General features: G+C 42.9%; 1 protein-coding gene and 1 long non-coding RNA gene across 11 annotated transcripts in view; one reads left to right on the forward strand and one right to left on the reverse strand.

The window, feature by feature from the left end:
- Positions 1-18,711, reverse strand: part of LOC106573061 (CUGBP Elav-like family member 2) — a 70,938-nt gene extending 52,227 nt beyond the window's left edge. For 7 of the 10 annotated variants that reach the window (XM_045696867.1, XM_045696865.1, XM_045696862.1 and 4 more), the window contains exon 1: positions 18,471-18,711. In XM_045696867.1, coding sequence (XP_045552823.1) covers positions 18,471-18,592 — 122 coding nt within the window. In that variant the 5' untranslated portion in view covers positions 18,593-18,711. Of the gene's footprint in view, positions 1-13,378; positions 13,597-14,249; positions 14,431-14,651; positions 14,947-18,470 lie in introns of those variants that run through there. The other 3 variants (XM_045696868.1, XM_045696870.1, XM_045696871.1) reach the window with 3 other exon arrangements.
- LOC106573062 (uncharacterized) lies at positions 13,435-19,955 on the forward strand. Its single transcript, XR_001321251.2, has 4 exons — positions 13,435-13,567; positions 18,021-18,164; positions 18,353-18,600; positions 18,756-19,955. It is a non-coding gene; the product is annotated as an uncharacterized lncRNA (long non-coding RNA).
- Positions 19,956-26,414: the final 6,459 nt, after the last annotated feature.

Raw genomic sequence — 26,414 nt, forward strand, 5'->3', positions numbered from 1 at the left:
TGAGGTAGGATAAAGGGAGGTAAGGCAATAAATAGACCATGGTGGCAAAATAATTACAATATAGCAATTAAACACTGGAGTGATAGATGTGCAGAAAATGAGTGTGCAAGTAGAGATACTGGGGTGCAAAGGAGCAAAATAAATAAAAGTATGGGGATGAGGTAGTTGGGATGGGCTATTTACAGATGGCTGTGTACAGGTGCAGTGATCTGTGAGCTGCTCTGACAGCTGGTGCTTAAAGCTAGTGAGGGAGATATGAGTCTCCAGCTTCAGTGATTTTTGCAGTTCGTTCCAGTCATTGGCAGCAGAGAACTGGAAGGAAAGGCGGCCAAAGGAGGAATTGGCTTTGTGGGTGACCACAAATACCTGCTGGAGCGCGGTGCTGCGACGGTGACCAGTGCGCTGAGATAAGGCGGGGCTTTACCTAGCAGGTATGACTATCTGGATACTTCCCACACTTAGTTATAATTCATGCTCCTTTCCTCAGGAGGGCTCTTGCGCTCTCGTTTTATTTGGGGATGAAAAGTCGCAGTTTACATTGTGGAGTCGTGGATGAGCGCTTAACATTTCTGAGGAAGGGCAGACAAGCGAAACAGACATTTTCTGAGAATAACCAGACTATCCTGAATAGTGATACTTGTTCTTCAAGAAAGCCATAGTAATTTATAATGCCACTGAGTGCTGCTTCGACATGACCAAGAGAGAAAACCACATGTTGGAAGGGATCAGTTTGAGCAGGGCAAGGCACAGAAATCACTTATCTTGATCCATGAGTAGTTAGATTTGGGATGAAAGATGATTTGTAGATCAGTGGTTCTGCCCAGTCCAACTGCAATGTAGCCTTGTCACTCTCAAACACAGATAAAAGCTCTTCTTTACCCCCCCCCTAACATCAGACCGCTGTCAAGTGTATAAAGGGTGTCCATCTCGCTTCTGATTCTCTTTCCAACCTGACAAGTCAGACGGGAAGGGCCCAGCCAGGTATTGGTTGTCAGAGTGGATGAATAACTACTATCTCAGAATAGAAATACCACTCAACCAGAGATGCAGAAGCCACAGGGCTGAGTATTCTAGCCTTGGTGCGGAGGCAGTTAGATCACACAGGCATAGCAGTCTCCACATCACTCTCCCTCCAGAAAAGCACCTGACACCAAGGAAGTAGCCATGTCTGTTTCTGGTGTGATGTCTGCAAGTCTTTCTGGCCGATGTTCTGTGATATCTGACCAATTTCCATACGAGGTGGCGGTTAGGCGCAGATCACACAGGCAGGGCAGGCTGCACCTCCAGTCACCCCGGCTACGGGCACACACACAGCTCTGTGATATCTCATCTAATTTCCATACGAGGTGCTGCTGCCTGCTGGAGGACCATCACAGTTGTCCATAATCAGTACATCAGTGCTCTGATGAAGGCCCCATTAAGATGTTTTCATCCCAGCATTTACTCCAATTCTGCCTCAATATGGCCTAATTTTCATTGTTGCATTTCCCCTGATGAAGACAGACGTGTCCAATCATGCTGTGAATAGGGCTTCATGTTGACAAGAGGCAGCCAGGGCCTGATGACAAGACCCGCCCCATTAGCTCCATAATCATATGGAGTATCCCTGGTGACGGTGGTTATGGATGAGGAGGGATACAAATTAGGCTGAGTCAGGGTGTGAACGTAGCGTGTCCACCCACTCGGCCCAGAGTAGATGAAAACTCGTTTTGGTAATGAAATTTCACTTCCTTGTGTTATAAAACACATTTTACCAAGACAAATAGAATTTCTTCATGTTTTGAATCGTTCAGTGGGGTCTTTCTTGAACATATCATAAACATTCAGCATCTTAAAAAAAAAGATTTTGTAACCCATTACATCCGATAAGCACCGAGCTCTGTTGACAGAGCGGTGCCACGTCGAGTAAGCATCTTAAGGATTTTGTATGTTGTGGTCTGCAAAATCGTTTTCAAGTCGCAAAAAGCCAAATAAAAACGACAAACTGAATTAAAGTTTAAAGGCTTTGAAAATAAAAAGCTTGCCGTACGCTCAGTGCTCTGTTGACATTTCACAGAGTTATGCTTGTTTTTGTGAGAAATATTTTTAAAAGAACAGGAATTTTGCATTAAGATGAAAATATCACGTAATATCTATTTTACCTTTATATTGTTTTATGTCCTCCGGATTTGAGAAGATGACAAGTTCAAAGGTTAGCCTGTTAGTTGGCCTTAATTCTTGCACAGCTTTTCCATTTTTTTCTCTGGCCTCCATTGATTTAGTCACCCAATTTCTGGCCCCCCTACAAAAGGTAAAAAACTGAAATAACTTTTGATCAGATTATGATAGGAGACACGAGGTTTGAACCAACGGATTTCTTAGAGGATTATAGACAATTTATTTTACGTATTGGTCAAAAGATGTCTTTGATTGGACACCCTAGTGAATGGATTAACAAAGATAGGCAAGTAGGAACCTGGCTTAGGCTGAAGCAAGTCAACTGTGGTCTAGCTGGAGGTAGAATGCAAATCTAGCGTCAGGTGAAGAAGATTGTTGCAGGGATATAGAAAGACTGTTACAACCAGCTACTACAGACCAAGATACACTGAAGGCAGACCCAGATAAAACAAAAGGTTCCTAGTCTGGTGTATTTATGGCTTAGAAAAGCCCTCCAAATAAAGAAAATAAGCTACTACGGTAGTTGTTGAAACCAGAGTAAACTGCTGTTTGAAAAGGGCCCTTAACAAATAAGTCTTCTAAAACTAAAAATAAGCAACATCCCAGAACCCCAGTCGAGTCCAGTTATTTTTGTTTACAGTCTTCTGCTTAGATGGCGTCCCTCCAATGCGTCTTAAGGCGGTCAGTCACCAACTAGCGAGCGGCTTTCTGCTCCACTTAGGCCTCTGTCCAAGAGGGAAAGGTTACCCAGCCAACCCACATGCCCTCCTGGCTCCTGCTGCAAATCCAAAGCTGCTGCCCACATTATTTTAGGGTTCAATCAGTTTTAATATTGCAGATAGAGTGTGGGTTGTATCAATGTACAATTGAAGTCAGAAGTTTACAGACACCTTAGCCAAATACATTTTAAATCAGTTTCACAATTCCAGACATTTAATCCTAGTAAAAATTCCCTGTCTTAGGTCAATTAGGATCACCACTTTATTTTAAGAATACCTACGCGTTTGGTGGGTTTGTGTGACAATGAAAGGCGGTGGGTGGGTCGTTTTATTTGGCGGGCAGTGGGTGGGTGGGTGGTTGTTATCATGGGCGGTTTGGTGATTGGGGGAACAAATGGTTTGGGTGGTGAGAAATGTTAGTTGTGTCGATCATATCAGTTGGGCGTGAGCAGGTGTGGTGAGTGTTTGTTGTTGTTAAGGGTGTGGTGTTTATTTCATCAGACCAGAGGACATTACTCCAAAAAGTAAGCTCTTTGTCCCCATGTGCAGTTGCAAACCATAGTCTGGCTTTTTTTAATGGCAGTTTTGGAGCATTGGCTTCTTCCTTGCTGAGCAGCCTTTCAGGTTATGTCGATATAGGACTCGTTTTACGGTGGATATAGATACTTTTGTACCGATTTCCTCCAGCATCTTCACAAGGTCCTTTGCTGTTGTTCTGGGATTGATTTGCACTTTTCGCACCAAAGTACATTCATCTCTAGGAGACAGAACGCGTCTCTTTCCTGAGCGGTATGACGGCTGCGTGGTCCCATGATGTTTATACTTGCGTACTATTGTTTGTACAGATGAATGTGGTACCTTCAGGCATTTAGAAATTGCTCCCAAAGATGAACCAGACTTCTGGAGGTCTACAATTGGCTTATTTCTTTTGATTTTCCCATGATGTCAAGCAAAGAGGCACTGAGTTTGAAGGTCGGCCTTGAAATACATCCACAGGTACACCTCCAATTGACTCAAATGATGTCAATTAGCCTATCAGAAACTTATAAAGCCATGACTCCATTTTCTGGAATTTTCCAAGCTGTTTAAAGGCACAGTCACCTTAGTGGATGTAAACTTCTGACCTACTGGAATTGTGATACAGTAAAGTATAAGTGAAATAATCTTTCTGTAAACAATTGTTGGAAAAATTACTTGTTTCATGCACAAAGTAGATGTCCTAACAGACTTGCCAAAACTATAGTTTGTTAACAAGACATTTGTGGAGTGGTTGAAAAACTAGTTTTAAATGACGCCAACCTAAGTGTATGTAAACTTCCGACTTCAACTGTAATTGTCTATCAATTTCCAATCCCCCCCCATATACACACACACACACACAAAATCTTTGTATATTTTTTTTTACCCTAATCCTACCATAAATTGATTAAAATAATGGACAACAATACATAGGCTTCTACTTACATCTAATACATACATGGCCACCTGAATGTTACTGCTTGTATACTGGTTCTGCGTCCCAATAATGTGTCATTTTCCCTGTAGCGTGCACTTGTTCCATCTGGGTCCTGTTCATAAGGCACCAACGGGAAAAAACTAACTGAAACAGGGATGGACTGGGACTACCTCGACTTGTCCAATAATAAATGCTTATTGTAAAACTTTCCATTGCAAAATGTTTTACATTTTAGTCATTTAGCAGACACTCCAGAGCGACTTACAGTTAGTGCATTAATCTTAAAATAGCTAGGTGGGACAACCACATCTCAGTCATAGCAAGTACGTTTTTCCTCAATAAGATAGCTATCGGGAAAGTCAGCGCTAGTAAAAGGGGGAAAGTGTCAAGTGCGAGCACACAAATTACTCTTTGAAGAGGTAGAGTTTCAGATGTTTTCAGAAGATGGGCAGGGACTCTGCTGTCCAAATTCAGCGGGAAGCTGATTCCACCATTGGGGTGCCAGGACAGAGAAGGGCTTTGACTGGGCTGGGCGGGGGCTGCCCTCCCGTAGGGTTGACCAGAGGTGGGAGAACTAAGTTCTCAGGTTGGGATGTAGGGTTTGATCGTAGCCTGAACGTAGGGAGGGGCAGTACCTCTTGCTTCTCCATAGGCAAGTATCATGGTCTTGTAGTGAATGCGAGCTTCAACTGGAAGCCAGTGGAGTAGCAGGGTGACATGGGAGAACTTGGGAAGGTTGAACACTAGGCGAGCTGCAGTGTTCTGGATAAGTTACAGGGGTTTGATGGCACAAGCGGGGAGCCCAGGCAACAGCGTGTTGCAGTGGTCCAGATGGGAGATGACAAATGCCCGGATTAGGAACTACGTCGCTTCCTGTGTGAGGTAGGGTCGTACTCTACGGATGTTGTAGAGCATGAACCTGCACAAGCGAGTCAATGCTTTGATGTTTGCAGAGAATGACAGGGTGTTGTCCAGAGTTATGCCAAGGTTCACTGCTCTCTGGGAGGGGGACACCGTGGAGTTGTCAACCGCGATGGAGAGGTCTTGGAGCAATCAGGCCATCCCAGAGAGGAAGATAAGCTCCGTCTTGTTGATGCTGAGCTTGAGGTGGTGGGTCGACATATGTCAGGCACGCAGAGATGCGTGTCGCCATCTGGGTGTCAGAAGGTGGGAAGGAGAAAAGTAGTTGAGTGTCATCCACATATCAATGATAGGAGAGACCATGTGAGGATATGAGTCGAGTGACGGTGCATAGAGAGAAGAGGGCCAAGAACCGAGCCCAGAGGGACAACAGTAGTGAGTACGTAGTGCAGACACAGATCCGCTCCACGTCACCTGGTAGTAGCTGCCTGCCTGGTAGGATGCAATCCAAGATTGTTCAGAGCCTGAGACACCCAGCCCTGAGAGGACGATCTGATGGATGAGAACAAAGGACCTAGAGTCCGCTTTGGCAGTGCAGTGCCTCAGTGCCACAGACGAAATCAGTCTCGGGTGAGTGACAAGTCTTGAAGCCTGACTAGTTACGGTCAAGAAGATCATTGAGAGAGAGATAGCGAGAGAGTTGGTCAGACAGCAAACTCAAGTGCTTTGGAAAGAAAAGAAAGAAGGGAATACCGTTATGTAGTTTGACGTCAGAGGGGTCGAGTGTTGGTTTCTTGAGGAGGGGAGCGACTCTGGAGTCAGAGGGGACGCAGCCAGTGATCAAGGATGAGTTGATGAGGGAAGTGAGAATGTTTCCAGAGATTGTCTGGAGAAGGGAGGAGGGGATTGGATCGAGCAGGCAGGTAGTTGGGCGGCCGGAACTCACGAGTAGCAGGATTTCATTTTCCCGTTGCGTGCCCCAATCATGTACACAACCCCTGGACTGGCAGCTGATTTAGTGTTGCACGGTATACCAAAACTTTGGTACTTTTTGGATACTAGAACATGAAAAACGGTTTGGTACTAAAATGTATTACTTTCAGTACTTCTGTCAAATGTGTGTCACGTTGTCTACTGATTGAGGATCTGTATCAGCGCAGCCGATGTCCCCTTATAGTGCGAGAGCACCGTGCCTGCTGCACTTACTCCTTGCATGTCCTGAGGAACAACTGCACTCAGTGGGAGTCTGGGCTGCGTCACCACTTATGCTGCACAGAAGTTAACACAATTGAATAATTCAACACGGCATGTGGAAATGTTGAAGCTTATTGTTCACTCCTATTCAAGATAATCTTTGCTCGAGCCTCGAACTGAGTGTGTGTGAATGACATCATGGGTCTTAAAGAGAGACCACGCACACTTTTATAAAAAGAGAGATTTCTTCTTCAATGCAAATATTGTTGATCAGTACAATAAGTCCCAAATGGAAGGGGAACAGATTGGTTTTCATCTCTAGCCCCATGAATTCAGCCAGAAAATGCTAAACTCAATGAATGCACACAATCCTATTGAATATTCATTCACCTGTATTGTAAATAGGTCTAGGCTACATCTTGATATATACAGTTTATCAATAGACTAGAGATTTAACATACAAAATAAATTATGACATTATGTTATGGTCGTTAAATCGTTTTTTTTACCAAAGTCAAATTGATTGGATAATTGTTTTATCAAAAAATTCAAATGTAATGATATTGAACTCAAAAGATCTGTCTGGATCAAGTGCCATTCTGTGACTTTGGCTAATATGCCTTCTTTTTCACTTTGGTATCGAGATGGTATCGAAGTAAAAAAAAAACTAAAAAAACAGACGATTGTATTGTGACAATACTAAGCTGATTCCACTCACCTTGGACAGTATACCCTTCTAACTCATCCCATGTGTTGTAGAGCATATACATGCCATCGCATTCTTCAACATTTTATTAGCAAGGCCTATAGCATGTGCCACTGCCACAGGGATGCTTCATACAACCTAACGTGATTTTGGGATTTACCTTGGTTGGCTGAAGTTGACTCAGTTTCGGTCGTGGTGGTTTACATTTTTCAAACTTTCAGCCCTCAAAATATAGCCTAAAGTCATGCACATTGATATTACACTGTATATCCTGTTCATGTGCTCTGTAGTATACCAGCCAACCAGGCGTGCTGTATATGGGTAAATAACTAGCTATCCCACTGTGTCAATTACAGAAACACCCTGGTGAATGTATCTGATCTTTGCTAAATAAACACGCCATGAGGCCATCTGAGCGTGAAAGTCGACTACAATTACTGAATACTTTGTTGCGACCTCAAACCACACAAACAAAACTTGGAGGCGGCTTTGGAAGAGGAAAAAAAAACAGCGAGAAAGAGGGTTGAAGAAGATGAATGCCCATGTAGTTTGCCTCAAACCACACCACACAACTTGGGGAGGAAAAATGAGAGAGCGGTGGATATGTACATTAGGCCTATGTAGTTTGTTGCAACCTCTACTCAAACCAAACTTGGGAACTAGGAAGAAAGGAGATGGGGTGAAGAAAGACGTAGACATGAGCCTAGTATTTTGTAGCAACCTCAAACCACACTTGGACAAACTTGGTAGAGTAGGAGGAGAGGAGTAAAGATGTAGACCTAGGCCCATGTATGTAGTTCAGACGCAAGTTTCTTATTTTAAATCCTTTGCATGTGTTGGAGAAATTGTCAGCTCTCTTACAAGCCTCAAGTCAGAGAGGTCAAAGATGAGAGGGCCACAGTGCTGTATGCCCTGTGAATGCCAGACCACCATACTAGACAGAGTGTCTGAAGGGAGGGGAACAGATTCTTATTTAATTAAACATAGTGCCATTGCGCATTGCCACACCAGCAGCAGGAAGTTGTAGAACAGGTGACAAGCCTCTCCCAGCCTTCAACATCAGTCTACATGGCTCACGCAGGAGATGATTGTGGACTACAGGAAAAAGAGGACCGAACATACTCCCCTTCTCATCGACAGGGCTGTAGTGGAGCAGTTTGAGAGCTTAAAGTTCCCTGGTGTCCACATCACCAAACTAACATGGTCCAAGCACACCAAGACTGTCGTGAAAAGGGCACGATAAAACCTATTCCCCCGCAGGAGACTGAAAAGATTTGGCATGGGTCCTAAGATCCTCAAAAGGTTGTACAGCTGCACCATCGAGAGCATCCTCCTGACTGGTTGAATCACTGCCTGGTATGGCAACTGCTCGGCCTTCGACCGCAAGTCACTACAGAGGGTAGTACGTATGGCCCAGTACATCACTTCGGCAAAGCTTCCTGTCATCCAGGACCTCTATATCAGGCGGTGTCAGAGGAAGGCCCTAAAAATTGTTAAAGACTCCAGCCACCCTAGTCATAGACTGTTCTTTCTGCTACCGCATGGCAAGGGGTACCGGAGAGCCAAGTCTAGGTCCAATAGGCTTCCTCACCGCTGCTACTCTCCGTTGTTTTCATCTATGCATAGTCACTTTAATAACTCTACCTACATATTACCTCAATTACCTCGACTAAGCGTGCCCCCGCACTTTGTACCGGTACCCCCCTGTATATAGTCTTGGGTCTCGCTATTGATATTTTACTGCCGCTCTTTAATTACTTGTTCATACATTTTTTTTACTGCATTGTTGGTTAGGGGCTCGTAAGTAAGCATTTCACTGTAAGGTCTACACCTGTTGTATTCGGCACATGTGACGAATAAAATTTGATTTGATCCCCACACACTATGTGAACAGCTGGCCCTCTCTCAGCCCTAGGAATCAGTGCCAAGAGGCCACACTTTGCCCAGATCAGACAGCCACCCGACCCCTGTCAGTGTCCACAACAAAAGGATCACATCATCATCACACTTAGCGTAGCCCAGATAACACCATGTGTGTGTTTCAAATAGCACCCTATTCCCTATATAGTGCACTACTTTTGGCCAGGGCCCATAGGGTAAAAGAAGCAGTGCTGAGAAAAAGTAGTACCTGGGCAAAAGTAGTGCACTAGGGTGCAATTTGGGAGACTCCTAATCTCAGTGTTAGTTGCCAAAGGATCAAACTTAAGCCCAGATATTCACTATCTACTATCAGAGGCTCAATCAATCACAGAACACACACACAAGTTAGGTAGAAATGGTCACCTTTGTGTGTGTGCGCGTCCAAAGCCAAAAGATATGATGAATGTAAGGAATCCTTCCAGTCCCAGACCACCCCAAGCCTTTAGACCAGGAGTGTCAAATATGGACCATGGAAAATAATGGACATGCATTGAAACAGTTTCTTGATTGTGCCCACCTTGCCAATAATCACCTACATTAAAGCTAGACAGTCAGGGAGTATCAAAGTTCCCTATCCATCATTTTTGGAATGATCTTTTGCAAATTTCAACGGCGAGAAAATATAACCAGTTTTCAGTGCGGCCCTCCGATCCTCATCGAAGAGAAATTGCGGCCACTTGGTCAAAATGAGCTTGACACCCTGGCTTTAGACTAACCACAATTCAATTTCCAGACAGCCATGATCACATTTTCCCTCAGTCAATCATCCCTTGTTGATATTAGCCTAGGTGATACTATTACCAGTCAGTTCACTCTTGGCTTTTCAATATGTGTATGCAATGTGGGAAATGCATATCAAATGGATGAAGCTGCTACAGGATACTTGCTGTTAAACTCAACGAAGATGAGTGGTGAGTGATATGCTGGAATCACATTCACAAAAAGATTGTTTATTATATTTACAAGATATTCAATTGACCGCTCTAACAATTGAAATATAAATGCCTGGAAGGCAGGACGGAGGAGGGACCATTGGTGGGGCCATTCTAGCCAATGAGAGGGCAGATACGCATGTGAACAACAGGCCATAGAGATAGGTAGAGGACTCATCTTTGTATATGTGCCATTATAGCATCTGTGACAGCATGGGCAGCAACATTTAGGCCATCTCCATTGTAAAGTACAGATGTGACAAATTGCCCGTTTAAACTGCAATTTTTAAACATTAAAATGAGAAAATGTCATAAAATTCCATGCGAATTCACAATGCCCTTTCAGATGGTTAAGCATTGCACATGTACTACTATTACTGTACAACAATTCCACCTTAAATGAGAAGGAAATGCAAACTTTCTAACTTCTCAAAGTATTGCCATAAAGGACTTTGCTGCTGACGCTTGCCTTTCTCTGCCATTTTCCCAACTGTTTAAGACGATGACGTAGTGGTGAAGAGCTTACTCCGAAATATAAACTCTCGACTCCAATCATTTATTCCTCGATTCCCCTGGTGTCATCTTCCATTTCTGATTTTTCAAGATTTGATTCCGCTAGGAATCAACTCCTAACTCCGTACTTCTGAGAATTATTGCATTACTCATCTCATATGTATATACTGTATTTTATACCATCTATTGCATCTTGCCTATGCCGCTCTGTCATTGCTCATCTATACATTTGTATGTAAACTCAGCAAAAAAAAGAAACATCCCTTTTTCAGGACCCTGTCTTTCAAAGATACTTTGTAAAAATCCAAATAACTTCACAGATCTTCATGTTAAAGGGTTTAAACACTTTCTTGTTCAATGAACCATTAACAATTAATGAACATGCACCTGTGGAAGGGTCGTTAAGACACTAACAGCTTACAGACGGTAGGCAATTAAGGTCAGGTATGACAACTTAGGACACCAAAGAGGCCTTTATACTGACACTGAAAAACACCAAAAGAAAGATGCCTAGGGTCCCTGCTCATCTGCGTGACTGTGCCTTAGGCATGCTGCAAGGAGACATGAGGACTGCAGATGTGGCCAGGGAAATAAATTGCGATGTCCGTACTGTGAGACGCCTAAGACAGCGCTACAGGGAGACAGGACGGACAGCTGATCGTCCTCGCAGTGGCAGACCACATGTAAAAACACCTACACAGGATCGGTACATCCGAACATCACCTGCGGGACAGGTACGGGATGGCAACATCAACTGGCCGAGTTACACCAGGAACGCACAATCCCTCCATCAGTGCTCAGACTGTCCGCAATAGGCTGAGAGAGGCTGGACTGAGGGCTTGTAGGCCTGTTGTAAGGCAGGTTCTCACCAGACATCACCGGCAACAACGTCACCTATGGGCACAGTTGCTGGACCAGACAGGACTGGCAAAAAGTGCTCTTCACTGACGAGTCACGGTTTTGTCTCACTAGGGGCGATGGTCGGATTCAAGTTTATTGTCGAAGGAATGAGCGTTACACCGAGGCCAGTGCTCTGAAGCGGGATCGATTTGGAGGTGGAGGGTCCGTCACGGTCTGGGGCGGTGCGTCACAGCATCATCGGACTGAGCTTGTTGTCATTGCAGGCAATCTGAACGCTGTGTGTTACAGGGAAGACATCATCCTTCCTCATGTGGTACCCTTCCTGCAGGCTCATCCTGACATTATCCTCCAGCATGGCATTGCCACACTGCTCGTTCTGTGCGTGATTTCCTGCAAGACAGGAATGTCAGTGTTCTGCCATGGCCAGCGAAGAGCCCGGATCTCAATCCCATTGATAACGTCTGGGACCTGTTGGATCGGAGGGTGAGGGCAATTCCCCCCAGAAATGTCCGGGAACTTGCAGGTGCCTTGGTGGAAGTGGGGTAACATCTCACAGCAAGAACTGGCAAATCTGGTGCAGCCCATGAGGAGGAGATGCACTGCAGTACTTAATGCAGCTGGTGGTCACACCAGATACTGACTTACTTTTGATTTTGACCCTCCCTTTGTTCAGGGACACATTATTCCATGTCTGTTAGTCACATGTCTGTGGAAATCGTACAGTTTATGTTTCAGTTATTGAATCTTATGTTCAAACAAATATTTCCACATGTTAAGTTTGCTGAAAATAAACGCAGTTGACAGTGAGAGGACGTTTTTTGTTGTTGCTGAGTATATATATATATATATATATATATATATATATATATATTCTTATCCCATTCCTTTAGTTAGATTTATGTGTATTAGGCAGTCGTGGAATTGTCAGATTACATGTTAGATATTGCTGCACTGTCAGAACTAGAAGCACAAGCATTTCGCTATACTCGCAATAACATCTGCTAACCAATTTGATTTGAGACGGGAGGGGCACAGCATAGTATAGGCAGGTAGGCCACCAGGCAGACTAAGTCAGAACCGTGCACTAGGCCAATGTATCTATTGCAATGGAATACTGTATCTTGCAATTTATTGTCTTGAAATGTCTCGCAACTTCAGTAAAGCCGGGCCCATCAACAATGAATAGGCTAGTATATTCTTCTCGCAACAGACCGAAGACATGAACACACACTTTCATCATTAGCGAAGACAAAGAGCAGAGGAGCAATCGTTAGTCCAAACAGTTTGCAACTAAAACAAGTTCTATTGGACAAATTCAGGTAGGTCCCTACCCCTTTCATTCCGTTTGCTTCCACCCCGAAAACATGTTGCAACAGAATTGGCTTTAGGAATACACCCCCAGGGAAGCCAGCACGAGGGAGAGAGAAGAGGGGGCTGGCAGAAAGAACCTGGGTGCGCAATGTCTTGGTAATCTAAATCTTGCACACCTCGCAAATTCACTAAAGTAGCCTAAAGTTTGCCTCTTCCTCTCTGGTTTTATTTACAATTACACAACTTTCCCCAGGCCTTTATAGCATAACGTCTAGGTAGGAAAATAATATGTTTTGTGATAACTGCACTATCATTTAATTTTGTGGACACACAAAAAAAAACAGTTAAGGATTTTTCTTAACTTTAAGGATCACAATCTTGTTTAAACGTTCACACCCCTATTTTAAAGTAGTCAATTTTCTTCTACATTCGCTGATTGCTCCAACTCTGGAATCCCCACACAGTTAAAAGTTTAAAATGGTGGATCCCTCAATGGCAATGCTCATGCTAAAACAGTTGTATCAATGATGAGTCCTCTAGCTATCTCTATGACAACAGACACAACTATGAAATAAAGCAATTTACCCCAAAACGACTTTAATGCCACGTGCGTCCACTTATATAAATCCATTCGTAACAACTTAACCATTAAGAAACTAATATTCTATCAAATAAGCTTCATGTAGCAAATTAGCAATTACATTTTTTGTTGACCATATTCGACAAGCTCATTGACCTTCATACATACATTTTCGTGGAGAGACTTTGGGCGGAGTAAAACCTCTCACATGAACATGCATAAATCCATCATCCAACAACAGCTGCGAGTTGGACAGGTCGGGGGAGAAAGATTTCCCGTGAGCATTATGACAAACGTATTTGTTGCCACTACAAACATTTTTTTTTTTATTCCGTCTTGCATGGAAAAAGGAAACTGGTGAGAATGCTTCCCGTCTGTTCTTATCTAGTAGAAAAGCATATTTATTTGTCAGTCACCGTGTTAATGCAAATCCACTGATCAGCCCATTTTATAATCAATATCTGGGCAAAGGATTTGTTGTAAAAGGTTTACGTTTGTAGCCATGTAGGCTATGCATGTCCCGTATGTTTCAGGAACTTAGCTACAGAGCCAAGCCCAGATCTAGATATGGCCAGGAGGATTTCAGAGTTAACTGTGACTAGCAACGTAGAGCCTTGAGCTATGGGTGTGGGTTGAAATCCACTCATGGTAATCCGAATTAGCCTGGGGGCATTTCTGAAAACAACACGTCTGTGTTGACTGGCTTCCTTTGCTAACAATCTATGTGGCGGTCACACGATTCTCATTAAAATCGCTCACAAATAAAATAAAAAATGGACCACGTGTTCTGCAAGCCACCCTACACGAACCTCCATTACGGGAAATCGATTTGTTGAGGGGGGAGAGAGAGACTAGCTACAAAGGCGTAGCGAACTGCCTCTTCGTAAAACACGCCGAGTACAGACGCAAGAAATATCTCGCCCCGGAAAAAGACGTAAACTGTTACGTTACATAGCGACTGTTGTGCAATGCTTGCCATCAAAAGCGCTGCCACGAGTAGTAACATTGTTAGTTGAAGTAATTTACTATTATGACCTACCCGAACCGAAGACTCCGTTGCTGTTCTGCTCAAGCAAGCAGCATTAAAACAAAAAAAACAAAGGGCGGCTGCCGCGTGTGCACGTTTCTCCCGCTCGCCCGGTAAACACACCAAGCAACCCCGGTTGGTATAAACTTTACAATGACGAGTCCGATAATGTCTGGAACGTCTTTAACTCCGGAAGCAAATGTCACTTGACTAGCATTTCCTTAGCTAAGCGGTAAACACGTTTCGGTGAACTACTGTGTAACGTTAGCGAGCTTCTACTCAAAACATGTCGATATTTGTGGCGCGTTGGACGCAACAAATTTATTTGCAATTCATTCCAACAACAACAAAAAATGTTGACGAATACATGTCGGTTATGAGTCTTAAAAGAAAAACAAGGCGTTTGTTACTTACTTTGTGTCTTCCGAGCTCATCAACCGGCTTTCTACCGTCCTATCCGGAAGAAAATCCAGACCGCTGTACGCCGAAGTCATTTTAAAACGAGCTACAGTACAACCCTCCACGCCGTAGTCTTTCAACAATGAAAGTAATGGCTTCGAGATTCAACTGCTGCGCGACCACAAAACGGAGGGGGGGGGCTTCTACTCCAAGCAGCAGAATGCTAATACTAAGTCATATCAGAAGCGATTGACATTCGTCTTCTGCATCCCTCAGCTCATTTCTCCTCCAATTCCTAATTGAAGAATAAACTACAGGCGAGCTGTCAACTGCAGGGAGAGGGAGGGAGTGGCTACTTCCATTCCCTGTCAACATTTTTTGGGGGACTAGGCCGGGCTTCCAGTTATTTTGTTTGCACGTCCATAGAATCCATACTTTATTTGATTAATTATTGTCAGTCTATTTGAAGTAGGCACCATTTTACACAAGTGTATTGGTACTCTAACCACCCATGGCTCAATCTGACCTGAACGATATGCTTGTGAAATATGGCAGGTATTGATCGAAGGAAAAGGACATCCCAATAATCCCCTGGCAAGACTACTACAGAACCAAGACAGATAAAAACAGAAAGAGATGGATGTTTATATGTAACAAAAAAAGCTGTGAAAACAACAAAAAAACTATTTTTGTATGCCGAAGAGGGTGGGCGGGTTAACAAAAAAAGGGGGAAAGAGATGGACATTTTGTGAGAGGTAAGAGATTATCAGAGAAAGGAAAATTATATAGCAAGCTTTACCCAACCCCATTTCTTGAACCTTGACTACAGACCCAATAGGCCAATACCGTTTGCGAGAGAGGTAAGAGATTACCAGAGAAAGGAAAATTATAGGCTATGGCAACCCCATTCCACGAGTCCTTAGCTCAAGCACTTGGCTATTATTGAACCAGTCAAGTAGAAATAGGAAATCCCCTTTCTATAATACTCTCCAATAATTCAAATGAAATGCTAAAAATGTTTGGTTAAGGTACTCAAATCCGAGTCCCACCCTATTAGTATCTGGGCCAGTATTCAAAAAGCTTGTCAGAGTAGGAGTGCTGATCTAGGATCAGGTCGCCCCTGTCCATATAGTGATATACATTTTTATCTAAAAGACAAAAGGACCCAATATCAGCGCTACTACACCGAGACGCTGTGTGAATATTGGCCAAGAAGAAAAGATCATTCAAATGCGTTTTTTTCCCAGTCATCCTGAGTTTTTGGGATGTGTCCCAAATGGCACCCTATTCCCTATGTATTGCACTTCTTTTGGCCAGAGTCCAGCTTGCCATTTGGGACATAACCCTTGCTTCTATAAGGGTCACAGGTCATGTTCCCCTTTTGTGGTATTGCTGTTGTTTTCTTGGGGAGGGGGAGCCCGTTTTTCTTTGTTGAACTCAACTTGCTGGGCGAGGTTTCCCTATACAAACCCCCATCGAGGGGGGACAGATCACAATTGTCAAGTACTGTTTGTACCACAGCAGAGCAGAGCAGGCACCAAATGGAAGAAAACAGACTGAAACAGAGAGGGAAGGACTAGCTGAATTGTTTAATAAGAAACGCTTGTTTTCGCTTTCTGTTGCAAAACATTTTGCTACATTGTGCCCTAATGAATTCAACCCATAGCAGAGAGGGGCTGGCTGCCTAATTAACTGGACTGGAATTGTTCATTCTAGCACTCGCAGCAGCTGCACATTCACAACCCCCCAAAATATTATTGGGAGTGTCTCACCAAGTTTCAAATTTCAAGTTTTATTAGTCATATGGGATACGCATGGTATACATCGTCCAACAAAATTCCTACTTGCAGATTCCTTCTGCAGACTCACTGATAATAAATATCCTATTTGTGAAATCCTGGTTAATCCTTGTATCCAAAGCAATTTTCAAGGCAGACTACAGTGCAGATTGTGTTGATTTTAGCGTTTCAAAGTGTTATGCGCTATGCATAGCCTGCATGCATACAATATGACTGACCTATTTTACTATGTAGGCTACATTCAGACAGGCACATACAGTCTATTATGAACGCCCATTAGGATTTAGGGGCTGGGGCTGCTATATAAAGCATCTATCAAAGCATCTCTTGGTTCAGATATTATGTTGGAATGTTATGCATTTGGACTCTAATCTTATATTACTATCTCACACAGCATCAAAGTATGTGTGAGCTTTTGACTAGGCTATAATTGTGTTTAATAATTTTAGATCTCTGAAAATCTCTCTAAGAAGATACATTGCAAGAGGGACATGACAGCCCCCTTGTCTGGCCATTTTAATTGACAGCCCCCTTGTCGTGTGGGGGTTATTAGTCTTGTGGAACCAGACAAGTAAGTCTCTGAATATTACACATAGTCTGGCATATGAGATTAGTTGGGTAGCCTACAGTACATTACAGTTCCCCATTGTACACTAAATGACCCATCTATGGAAGAAAGTATAAAACATATTGTGCTGGAATATAAAAATAAAAAATACTATTTTATTGTTGCAATGGAAGCATGTTGCTTGGAATGGATTGTATAGTTATTGTTTGCCGCCTCTTGACGTTATCCTCACATGTTTAATCTCTCAGATTATTACTATCGTAATCCTATGGTAATCTCTACACGTACCATGCCGCCTTTGTTTACATCTTTCTGTTCTGTGGTATTCTTTTGCAACGTGGGACTATCTGGACGATCCCTGCCCCCTACAAATCAATTCATCTAGCATTTGATTTGCACCCCTTCTTAACCAATGGTGGAGCGGGTCAAGTAAAAATAGGCCAACTGTACAGAGCAACCCAAATGGGTTACATCACCTATGTTTGTATATATCGCCATGCCTGCCTATCTGCCTGGCTGACATCATTTCTCTCAGCTCTGAAAGCATTTGCAGAATGGCGACCAACTGAAGCTGGTGCTCTCAAAATGGAGAAGGAGTGGGAGAAGATCTGTGTATGACTCAATGTTCTAATCTGAAAATAAATGCAGATTTTTTTATAGCTCGGCTGGCAGTTATGTTGGTTAACACTAACCTTATCAGATTAGTTTGAGTTAGGTTTTTGGTGCTGGTAATACTGGTTTATGCAAATGTCTTATTGGATGATGTAAATGTTTCTGTGCCCTGCAGTAGATTTGCAGTTTATATTGGTTTTGTATGAAGGTGTTAGGGCAAGGCCTGGATGGATGGACTTGTTCGCACCACTGTCCTGTTCAGTGGCCTCTCTTTCATACAGTGGTAGATCCCTGTCCCTGCGTCACTGACCGACAGACTGACTGAGACCCATTTCTTCATTGTTTAATTGTGAGTGAAAGTCACGCCTATTTTTCATTTATTTCTTCAACTTCTTTTAATTTCAGGGAGACGCAACTTTCCCGATCCCTGTGGACCAATATATCAGTATTGTGTGTTCACAACACATTGGTTTTGAGTCAAATAATATAACAAGGTAAATGTATTTTCACATTTGATTTGATGATAACTTCAATCAACAGGATCAATAGGTGAGTTTGTGAAGAGGACTGAAGGGGGTGGATTTTCCCCCAAATCACAAGATAGCGTGTCTCTTTTCCTTTCAGTGAAATACATACACATCACAAATCTACCCTAACCCACCATGGCGTGAGAATGAATAGTTCAACTGAAAACAATGAATTGGTCCTATAACAATATCTATTATTCACCACCACAGGGACAAATAAGCATTATAAACACTGGCTAAAGCCCCAACCACAACAAAAGCCAGCCAGGCTCGAGCTGATTCATTCATTCTGAATGAGGGGCCAACCCAACATCCAAGGACAACGTACCTCAGAGATCCTAGGTCCTCATTCCTGACGGGGACACCGGCGGCGGAAGCAGAGGGGGGACAGCGCATGCTGTTGGCGTATAAGCTCTGCACCAGGGCTAGCTCCGATGAGTGTTCCAACATCGCACACGGTACTCTTCCAGAAAAATCCACCTTATGTGTGTTAAATGGACACTTGTCTTCTTCTCACTATTTCTCCCTCTCTCTATCTGGGTAGCTTTTTTTCTCTCTCTCTATTTCTCTCTCTCTCTGTTTTTCACTCCCGCCCCTCTCTTTCTCTCCTCAGATTTAGTGCAGTAGAGCGGCACACACCCCTTTTGCTGACTGACGTAGCTGAAGTAATCCTTTTTGACAGCTCATCATGGGCTAATGCATTGTGCAGCCCGTGGCAGCCCGGTTTCGCAGGCTGCAAAGCTGCGGCCACAGTAGTACTCTTCCTCTAATTGACACCCATATTAGGAAGAGTCCAGGAAATTGGACAAGGGTGATTTATTCCTACTGTCACACTGGGCAGACTGGGATACATGGTGTAAATAAGGGGAAATGTCTGCAAAGTTTGCCAAGGGATCTCTGGATCTGCTTCTTTCTCAGGTCCTGGGGTTGAGTGGGTTGAGGTATGATCCCTGTTTCATGTTTTGCATGTATTTGAGTGCTTGGATACAGGGGAAATACAGGCCAAATGAAGGTCGAAACCAGGTGTTATTGTGACAAAGCAAATACTGTATATACAGGTTAAACCTCAGGTACTGCACTTGTGGCAGGAATCATTACATTTACATTTAAGTCATTTAGCAGACGCTCTTATCCAGAGCGACTTACAAATTGGTGCATTCACCTTAAGATATCCAGTGGAACAACCACTTTACAATAGTGCATCTAAATCATAGTGTGGTCCAACCAAAGTCTGTGTAAAGCAGGGGAATCAATCCAACAAGCAAAGCACCACACCCTTTTTATAACAGACACATGAATTTGTATGTAAAAACTGGATTCTGAAGTGTCAAACTTCAAATGTTGAAATTATAAAAATGTTCTAACAACTCCGTATACTAACTCTGCAGTTACATGCAGATCTTTTGGTCAAGATTTCATCCGTGAAAACACCAAATATTTAACACCAGGAAATATTTATTGGGGCACGGCTTTTATCCAAAACCCTTATCCAGTCCAGTCATACCATCACTTTCAGGAGGATGCGCATATGTCACATTCTTCACATTCCCTGGACTGACTGATGATAAACCAGAGGATGAGAAGAGGGAGAGGGGTACGGGGAGAGACAGAGGAGAGGGGAGGTGATAGAGACCTTGTGAGAGGGGGAGACAGAGCAAACCCTGTCTACCTCTGTACCCTCTCTCTCCAACTACAATATGCTGTCATTATTACACTGGTGCAGAGATGGATAGCATAGCTTGCTGTATGTTTAGTCAGTAAGAAAACATTCTGGTAAGCATGGTTATCTTTTAATAAAGGAAGGATTACGCTAGTCTCCTCTCAGATGGCATTTTGTTTGTATGTTGAGCCTGACGTGAACAGAAATCTCTCTGCAATACTTTGCTATATGAAATATAGCTCCAGTTTACGTTTCAAACGGCACCCTTATTCCCATATAGTGCACTACTTTTGATCAGAGCCCTATAGGTCCTGGTCAAAAGTAGTCCACTATAAATGGAATAGGGTGCCATTTGGGATATAACCGTGATCATATCCCATGGCAGTGTAGCATATTAGTTGTTTGACCATGTCAAATAGTGTGGTCCGTTGTCGTATCTGCTTGTAGTAGAGCCAACGGTTCTTCTAACGTGCGTCTATTGTCTTGTTTGGCATGACGACACACGGTAGAGACGTTGGCTATAGCACAAACAGATCTGGTAACTAGGCCAGTCAAATGCATTCTCAACTTCTTCACATAAGACACACATATACACACACACACACACGTGAATGGCAGGTACATACAGTTTTACATAGTGTTGTCACAGACCCTGGAGCCATTGGCCACCATCAACTGACAACAGGAACAAAAACATGAAGAGGCATACCCTTATGTCGTTTCAAATTACTGCCCTAATTTGCATAGCTTATACACCTACAATAGAGTTACCAAAATTAAAAGAAGTATGGCATGCAGTCAGATCATTTCCTGTTTATAACTTTATGTAGTTTAAAACTACTGCTTTAGTACAGTAATTTGCATGGCAACTCATCGTAGTCCATCCGGACTACACCACAGTGTTATCAAAGTGAAGAGTATGGCAGAAAGGAGTACAGTAGGCAGAGGAAATCAACTAGAAAATATTTGACTATGGCATGCAGCCAGATGATTTCCTGTTGATGCGTGTAGTTCCTCCTTTCATTCCAGGTACATAAAGAAACAACCTAGTGTTTCAGTCTTACAACTTTAAGCTGAGATTTGCTCCGTAATATCCTTCTCTGACTCTGAGAGCCCAGGAGAAAATAAATCTAGGTCTCCGACCCCCATAGGCGTTCTCTCTTGCTCTCTCTTTCTCGTTCTCTCTCTGACTTTAAGTAGGAAAGTCATTTGAAACAGGGTCGTGTATGCTGTGCAGTACACGCGGATGTGTGTGTGTGCTGCATGTGGGCTGGGTGGGAATCATAGGGGATAAGACTGACATTGTGAAGGGGATCCTCTATTCCTCTGGTCTGAGCATAAATCCCTCTGGTTTCAGCCCTGCTCTTACATATTTAGTTTCCGCTGACATAAATATTTTAACGCTGATGTTGAAATCCTAGCTAGTCTTTGTGATGTGTTGCTGCACCATATAAAGCAGAGAGCAACTAAAGCTATTGTATTCTTGCACTAAGGGAACTTACAGTATCTCCTGAAATACCTCTGATCCAAGTGATACATTCAACAGTGGGCTTGATTCTAATGGACGAAAATTGATTTTGAAAGTAAAGCTGTATCTATTACAGAAACATTGAAGTTAAATTATTCAGGAAATAACATCCATTTCAAAGTAACACTTTCCAGAAGGTGAATAGAATCTGAAAGGAAAGTCTGCACATCCGTAAACCAACCACGTGTTAGGCTACTGAAAGACACGTGAAAGGGTTTGAGACGTCTGTCTGCCTCTCTCACTCTTTGTTTCTCACTCACGTGCTCCCCATGACCCAAAGTGACAGGGTCGGTTTGTCAGGTGACTCGATGTTCACTAGCACTGCAGAAAGGCTTTTTTTATGAAACCGGAAAAATACCACCAGCAACTTTCTACGGTCTGATTGTGAAAACAGATTGTGAAACTGCTGTCTGTCTGTCTGTCTTGTTTTGTTGAAACCTCCATGCATAGGCTTTGGTTCTGGGTGTTGGAGGTGTCTGATAGCTTTCATTGGGTAATCTCAAATTGCATTGGTCACATACACATATTTAGCAGATGTTATTGCGGGTGTAGCGAAATGCTTGTGTTCCTAGCTCCAACAGGGCAGTAGTATCTAAAAACTGATTCACCACGATACACACATCTAAAAGTAAAATAATAGAATTGAGAAATGTATGCATATTAGATCCAGCAATGTCGGAGTGGCATTGACTAAAATACAGTAGAATAGAATACAGTGTATATACATATGAGATGGGTAAACATTATGTAAACATTATTAAAGTGACTAGTGTTCCATTATTAAAGTGACAAGTGATTCCCTGTCTGTATATAGGGCAGCAGACTAAGGTGCAGGGTTGCGTAACCGGGTGGAAGCTGGCTACTGATGGCTGTTTAACAGTCTGATGGCCTTGAGATAGAAGCTGTTTTTCAGTCTCTCGGCCTCAGCTTTGATACACCTGTACTGACCTCACCTTCTGGATGATAGCGGGGTGAACAGGCCGTGGCTCGGCTGGTTGATGTCCTTGATGATCTTTTTGGCCTTCCTGTGACATCGGGTGGTGTAGGTGTCCTGGAGGGCAGGTACAGTGCCTTGCGAAAGTATTCGGCCCCCTTGAACTTTTCGACCTTTTGCCACATTTCAGGCTTCAAACATAAAGATATAAAACTGTAATTTTTTGTGAAGAATCAACAACAAGTGGGACAGAATTATGAAGTGGAACGAAATTTATTGGATATTTCAAAGTTTTTTAACAAATAAAAAAACTGAAAAATTGGCCGTGCAAAATTATTCAGCCCCTTTACTTTCAGTGCAGCAAACTCTCTCCAGAAGTTCAGTGAGGATCTCTGAATGATCTAATGTTGACCTAAATGACTAATGATGATAAATAGAATCCACCTGTGTGTAATCAAGTCTCCGTATAAATGCACCTGCTCTGTGATAGTCTCAGAGGTCTGTTTAAAGCGCAGAGAGCATCATGAAGAACAAGGAACACACCAGGCAGGTCCGAGATACTGTTGTGGAGAAGTTTAAAGCCGGATTTGGATACAAAAAGATTTCCCAAGCTTTAAACATCCCAAGGAGCACTGTGCAAGCGATAATATTGAAATGGAAGGAGTATCAGACCACTGCAAATCTACGAAGACCCGGCCATCCCTCTAAACTTTCAGCTCATACAAGGAGAAGACTGATCAGAGATGCAGCCAAGAGGCCCATGATCACTCTGGATGAACTGCAGAGATCTACAGCTGAGGTGGTAGACTCTGTCCATAGGACAACAATCAGTCGTATACTGCACAAATCTGGCCTTTATGGAAGAGTGGCAAGAAGAAAGCCATTTCTTAAAGATATCCATAAAAAGTGTTGTTTAAAGTTTGCCACTAGCCACCTGGGAGACACACCAAACATGTGGAAGAAGGTGCTCTGGTCAGATGAAACCAAAATCGAACTTTTTGGCAACAATGCAAAACATGTTTGAAGTAAAAGCAACACAGCTCATCACCCTGAACACACCATCCCCACTGTCAAACATGGTGGTGGCAGCATCATGGTTTGGGCCTGCTTTTCTTCAGCAGGGGCAGGGAAGATGGTTAAAATTGATGGGAAGATGGATGGAGCCAAATACAGGACCATTCTGGAAGAAAACCTGATGGAGTCTGCAAAAGACCTGAGACTGGGACGGAGATTTGTCTTCCAACAAGACAATGATCCAAAACATAAAGCAAAATCTACAATGGAATGGTTCACAAATAAACATATCCAGGTGTTAGAATGGCCAAGTCAAAGTCCAGACCTGAATCCAATCGAGAATCTGTGGAAAGAACTGAAAACTGCTGTTCACAAACGCTCTCCATCCAACCTCACTGAGCTCGAGCTGTTTTGCAAGGAGGAATGGGCAAAAATTTCAGTCTCTCGATGTGCAAAACTGATAGAGACATACCCCAAGCGACTTACAGCTGTAATCGCAGCAAAAGGTGACGCTACAAAGTATTAACTTAAGGGGGCTGAATAATTTTGCACGCCCAATTTTTCAGTTTTTTATTTGTTAAAAAAGTTTGAAATATCCAATAAATTTCGTTTCACTTCATGATTGTGTCCCACTTGTTGTTGATTCTTCACAAAAAATTACAGTTTTATATCTTTGTTTGAAGCCTGAAATGTGGCAAAAGGTCGAAAAGTTCAAGGGGGCCGAATACTTTCGCAAGGCACTGTAGTTTGCCCCTGGTGATGCATTGGGCAGACCGCACCACCCTCTGGAGAACCCTGCGGTTGCGGGCAGTGCAGTTGCCGTACCAGGTGGTGATACGGCCCGACAGGATGCTCTCAATTGTGCATCTGTAAAAATTTGTGAGGGTTTTAGGAGCCAAGACAAATTTCTTCAGCCTCCTGAGATTGAAGAGGAGAGGGAGAGGGGGGGGAGAAGTCTTAACCACCCAGCACCATAAGAGCAACTTGGCTAAGATTATCAACAGGACTAGGCAGTCATGGTCATCACGAGAGGAGGAGGTCATGTACCTGTCTACTGTCTCGTATATCACACCAGAGAGGATACAGTTTGCTTGTGAAAAGGATTTGCACGACATTTACATTAGCAGGGAAGAGCTTGTATAAGTCCAGTTTAATTTCAAATGCCAAACTTGTGTACAAAATGTTTTGCTTGCACTTAACTCTGTACATATAATGCTTCATGGCTTATGAGCATGTATGAGCCTACCACACTTTCTTATAAAGGCTGTTGTATCAACTTTGTTACTTATTGAAAGATTTGTGTGTTGTTGAATGAATGCATTGTGTTGCATAACCTGTTAAAGCGAGCAGAGAGCCATGAAAGGACATTTTTATTTACCTGTACAAACCACCTTAGGTCATTAATGAGCTTATTTTGCATGTGCAATAGGACACTTTTTACTTCTCTTTTTCCAAGGCCAGTCCCCTTTCACTTCCTCCTTGATTTCTTTACATCAGACAACCTCATGTGTCTCTTCTCCATTGAGGGCCAGCTGTGTCACACACACACAAACCTTCTCTATCTCAGAATGTTCTCTAAAGGCCTGTGTGCAGAATTACATTTTTAGCTCTCACCCACCCACTCACCCAGCCACCCACACAACACAACACAGCCCAAGCATGACAGTATAATGCATCAGTTCTGCTTCCGGCCTGGCCAAAATGGTCAGTTTACTGTGAAGATTTCATCAAGATGAGAAGAGCCCACATCATCTGGCTCAACTGGTCTGAAATAGACCAAGATGAAACGCCCAGCGTGAGAAGTACCAAGCTGTGACAGGCAGCAAAAATGTATACTGTAACTAGTTTTCTCCTTAAAGGTGTCAATTAATCTGCAATAGTTACATCTGTTCAATGGTTGTTTTATTGAACAGCTGTAACTATTGCAGATTACACCTTAAATAATGAAATGTTTGCCCATTTGGAATACAGATTGTGGCTTCAAATACCTTCAAGATGTGGCAGACAGCAGAAACTAATACTGTAGCTTCTTAAAGGTGCAATCTGTGATAGTTCCCGCTGTTCAATGGTTATTTTAAATGAATTATATATGATATACCCATTGGAGTACAGATTGTAGCTTTAAATACCATCACGATGCAAGTTACAAACTAAGTGCCTTCCAACTCATGGGAGTGACAGAAAATTCAAATATTGCCTGTTACTATGGACATGAGTTCCCATGCTGTTGCTATTCTTATTATTTGCACAGATACTCTTATACACTGTACATACGTGAGTGATAAGTGATCTGGAGCTCAAAAACAAACAGCAACATGCTTTCTCCCTATACAGACTGCAAAACAGAAACCTAAATTCTGTTTTTAGTAACACCAATCACCGGGGATCAACAAATTTATTTTGTGATCTCTGGAAGTGTTTGGTTTTCTTTTCTGCTGTTCAATCAAACATTACGCTCAGCATTTTACCTTCAGGTAGAAAAGCAACAAAATATTCCTCTGCATTATGTAGGCCTCATTATAAACCAATCAGAAATCAATTTACTAGTCTATTATCAACCCCATAGCACCTGTGGTTTGTTGCGTCATGGGGGAACAAGAGACAGACACTACAAAAGCAAGTGGACTGTCATGATTACAGTTCAAAGGCAGTAAATGGAGTTCTCCATATGGGCCAAGCTGTATACCAGAGAGACATTCATTCCCGTTTCTACATTCAGTATTTGGGAGCACATGCTTTTTTTGATGAGCATGCTGTGAGCAAAATGAATTCCACTTCGTCATGCACCAGAATCCAAAACATTGGATAAAGAGCTTCTCTCTCATGTCTTCTTGGCATGTGAAGATACCTGCTAGTTCCTGCATTAAGAATGACACCATGTGGTCATATGGAGAAATGCAAAATCTGAAGAATTGCTGTGTAATGGTACATAACGGTGCTACATATTGCCTGACAGGAAAACCATGAAATGGGCAAAATGTTCACGTACACCCATCATATACCCTGCTCTTACTCTTATCTATCCTGATGCCTAGTCACTACTCCCCTACCTACATGTACATATCTACCTCAATTACCACATATCCCTGCACATTGATACTGTATGGTACTGCTGTATATAGCTTCCTTCCTGTTT

This window comes from Salmo salar, chromosome ssa16 (assembly GCF_905237065.1).
Source record: "Salmo salar chromosome ssa16, Ssal_v3.1, whole genome shotgun sequence".
In the NCBI taxonomy this organism is placed as follows: Eukaryota; Metazoa; Chordata; class Actinopteri; order Salmoniformes; family Salmonidae; genus Salmo; species Salmo salar.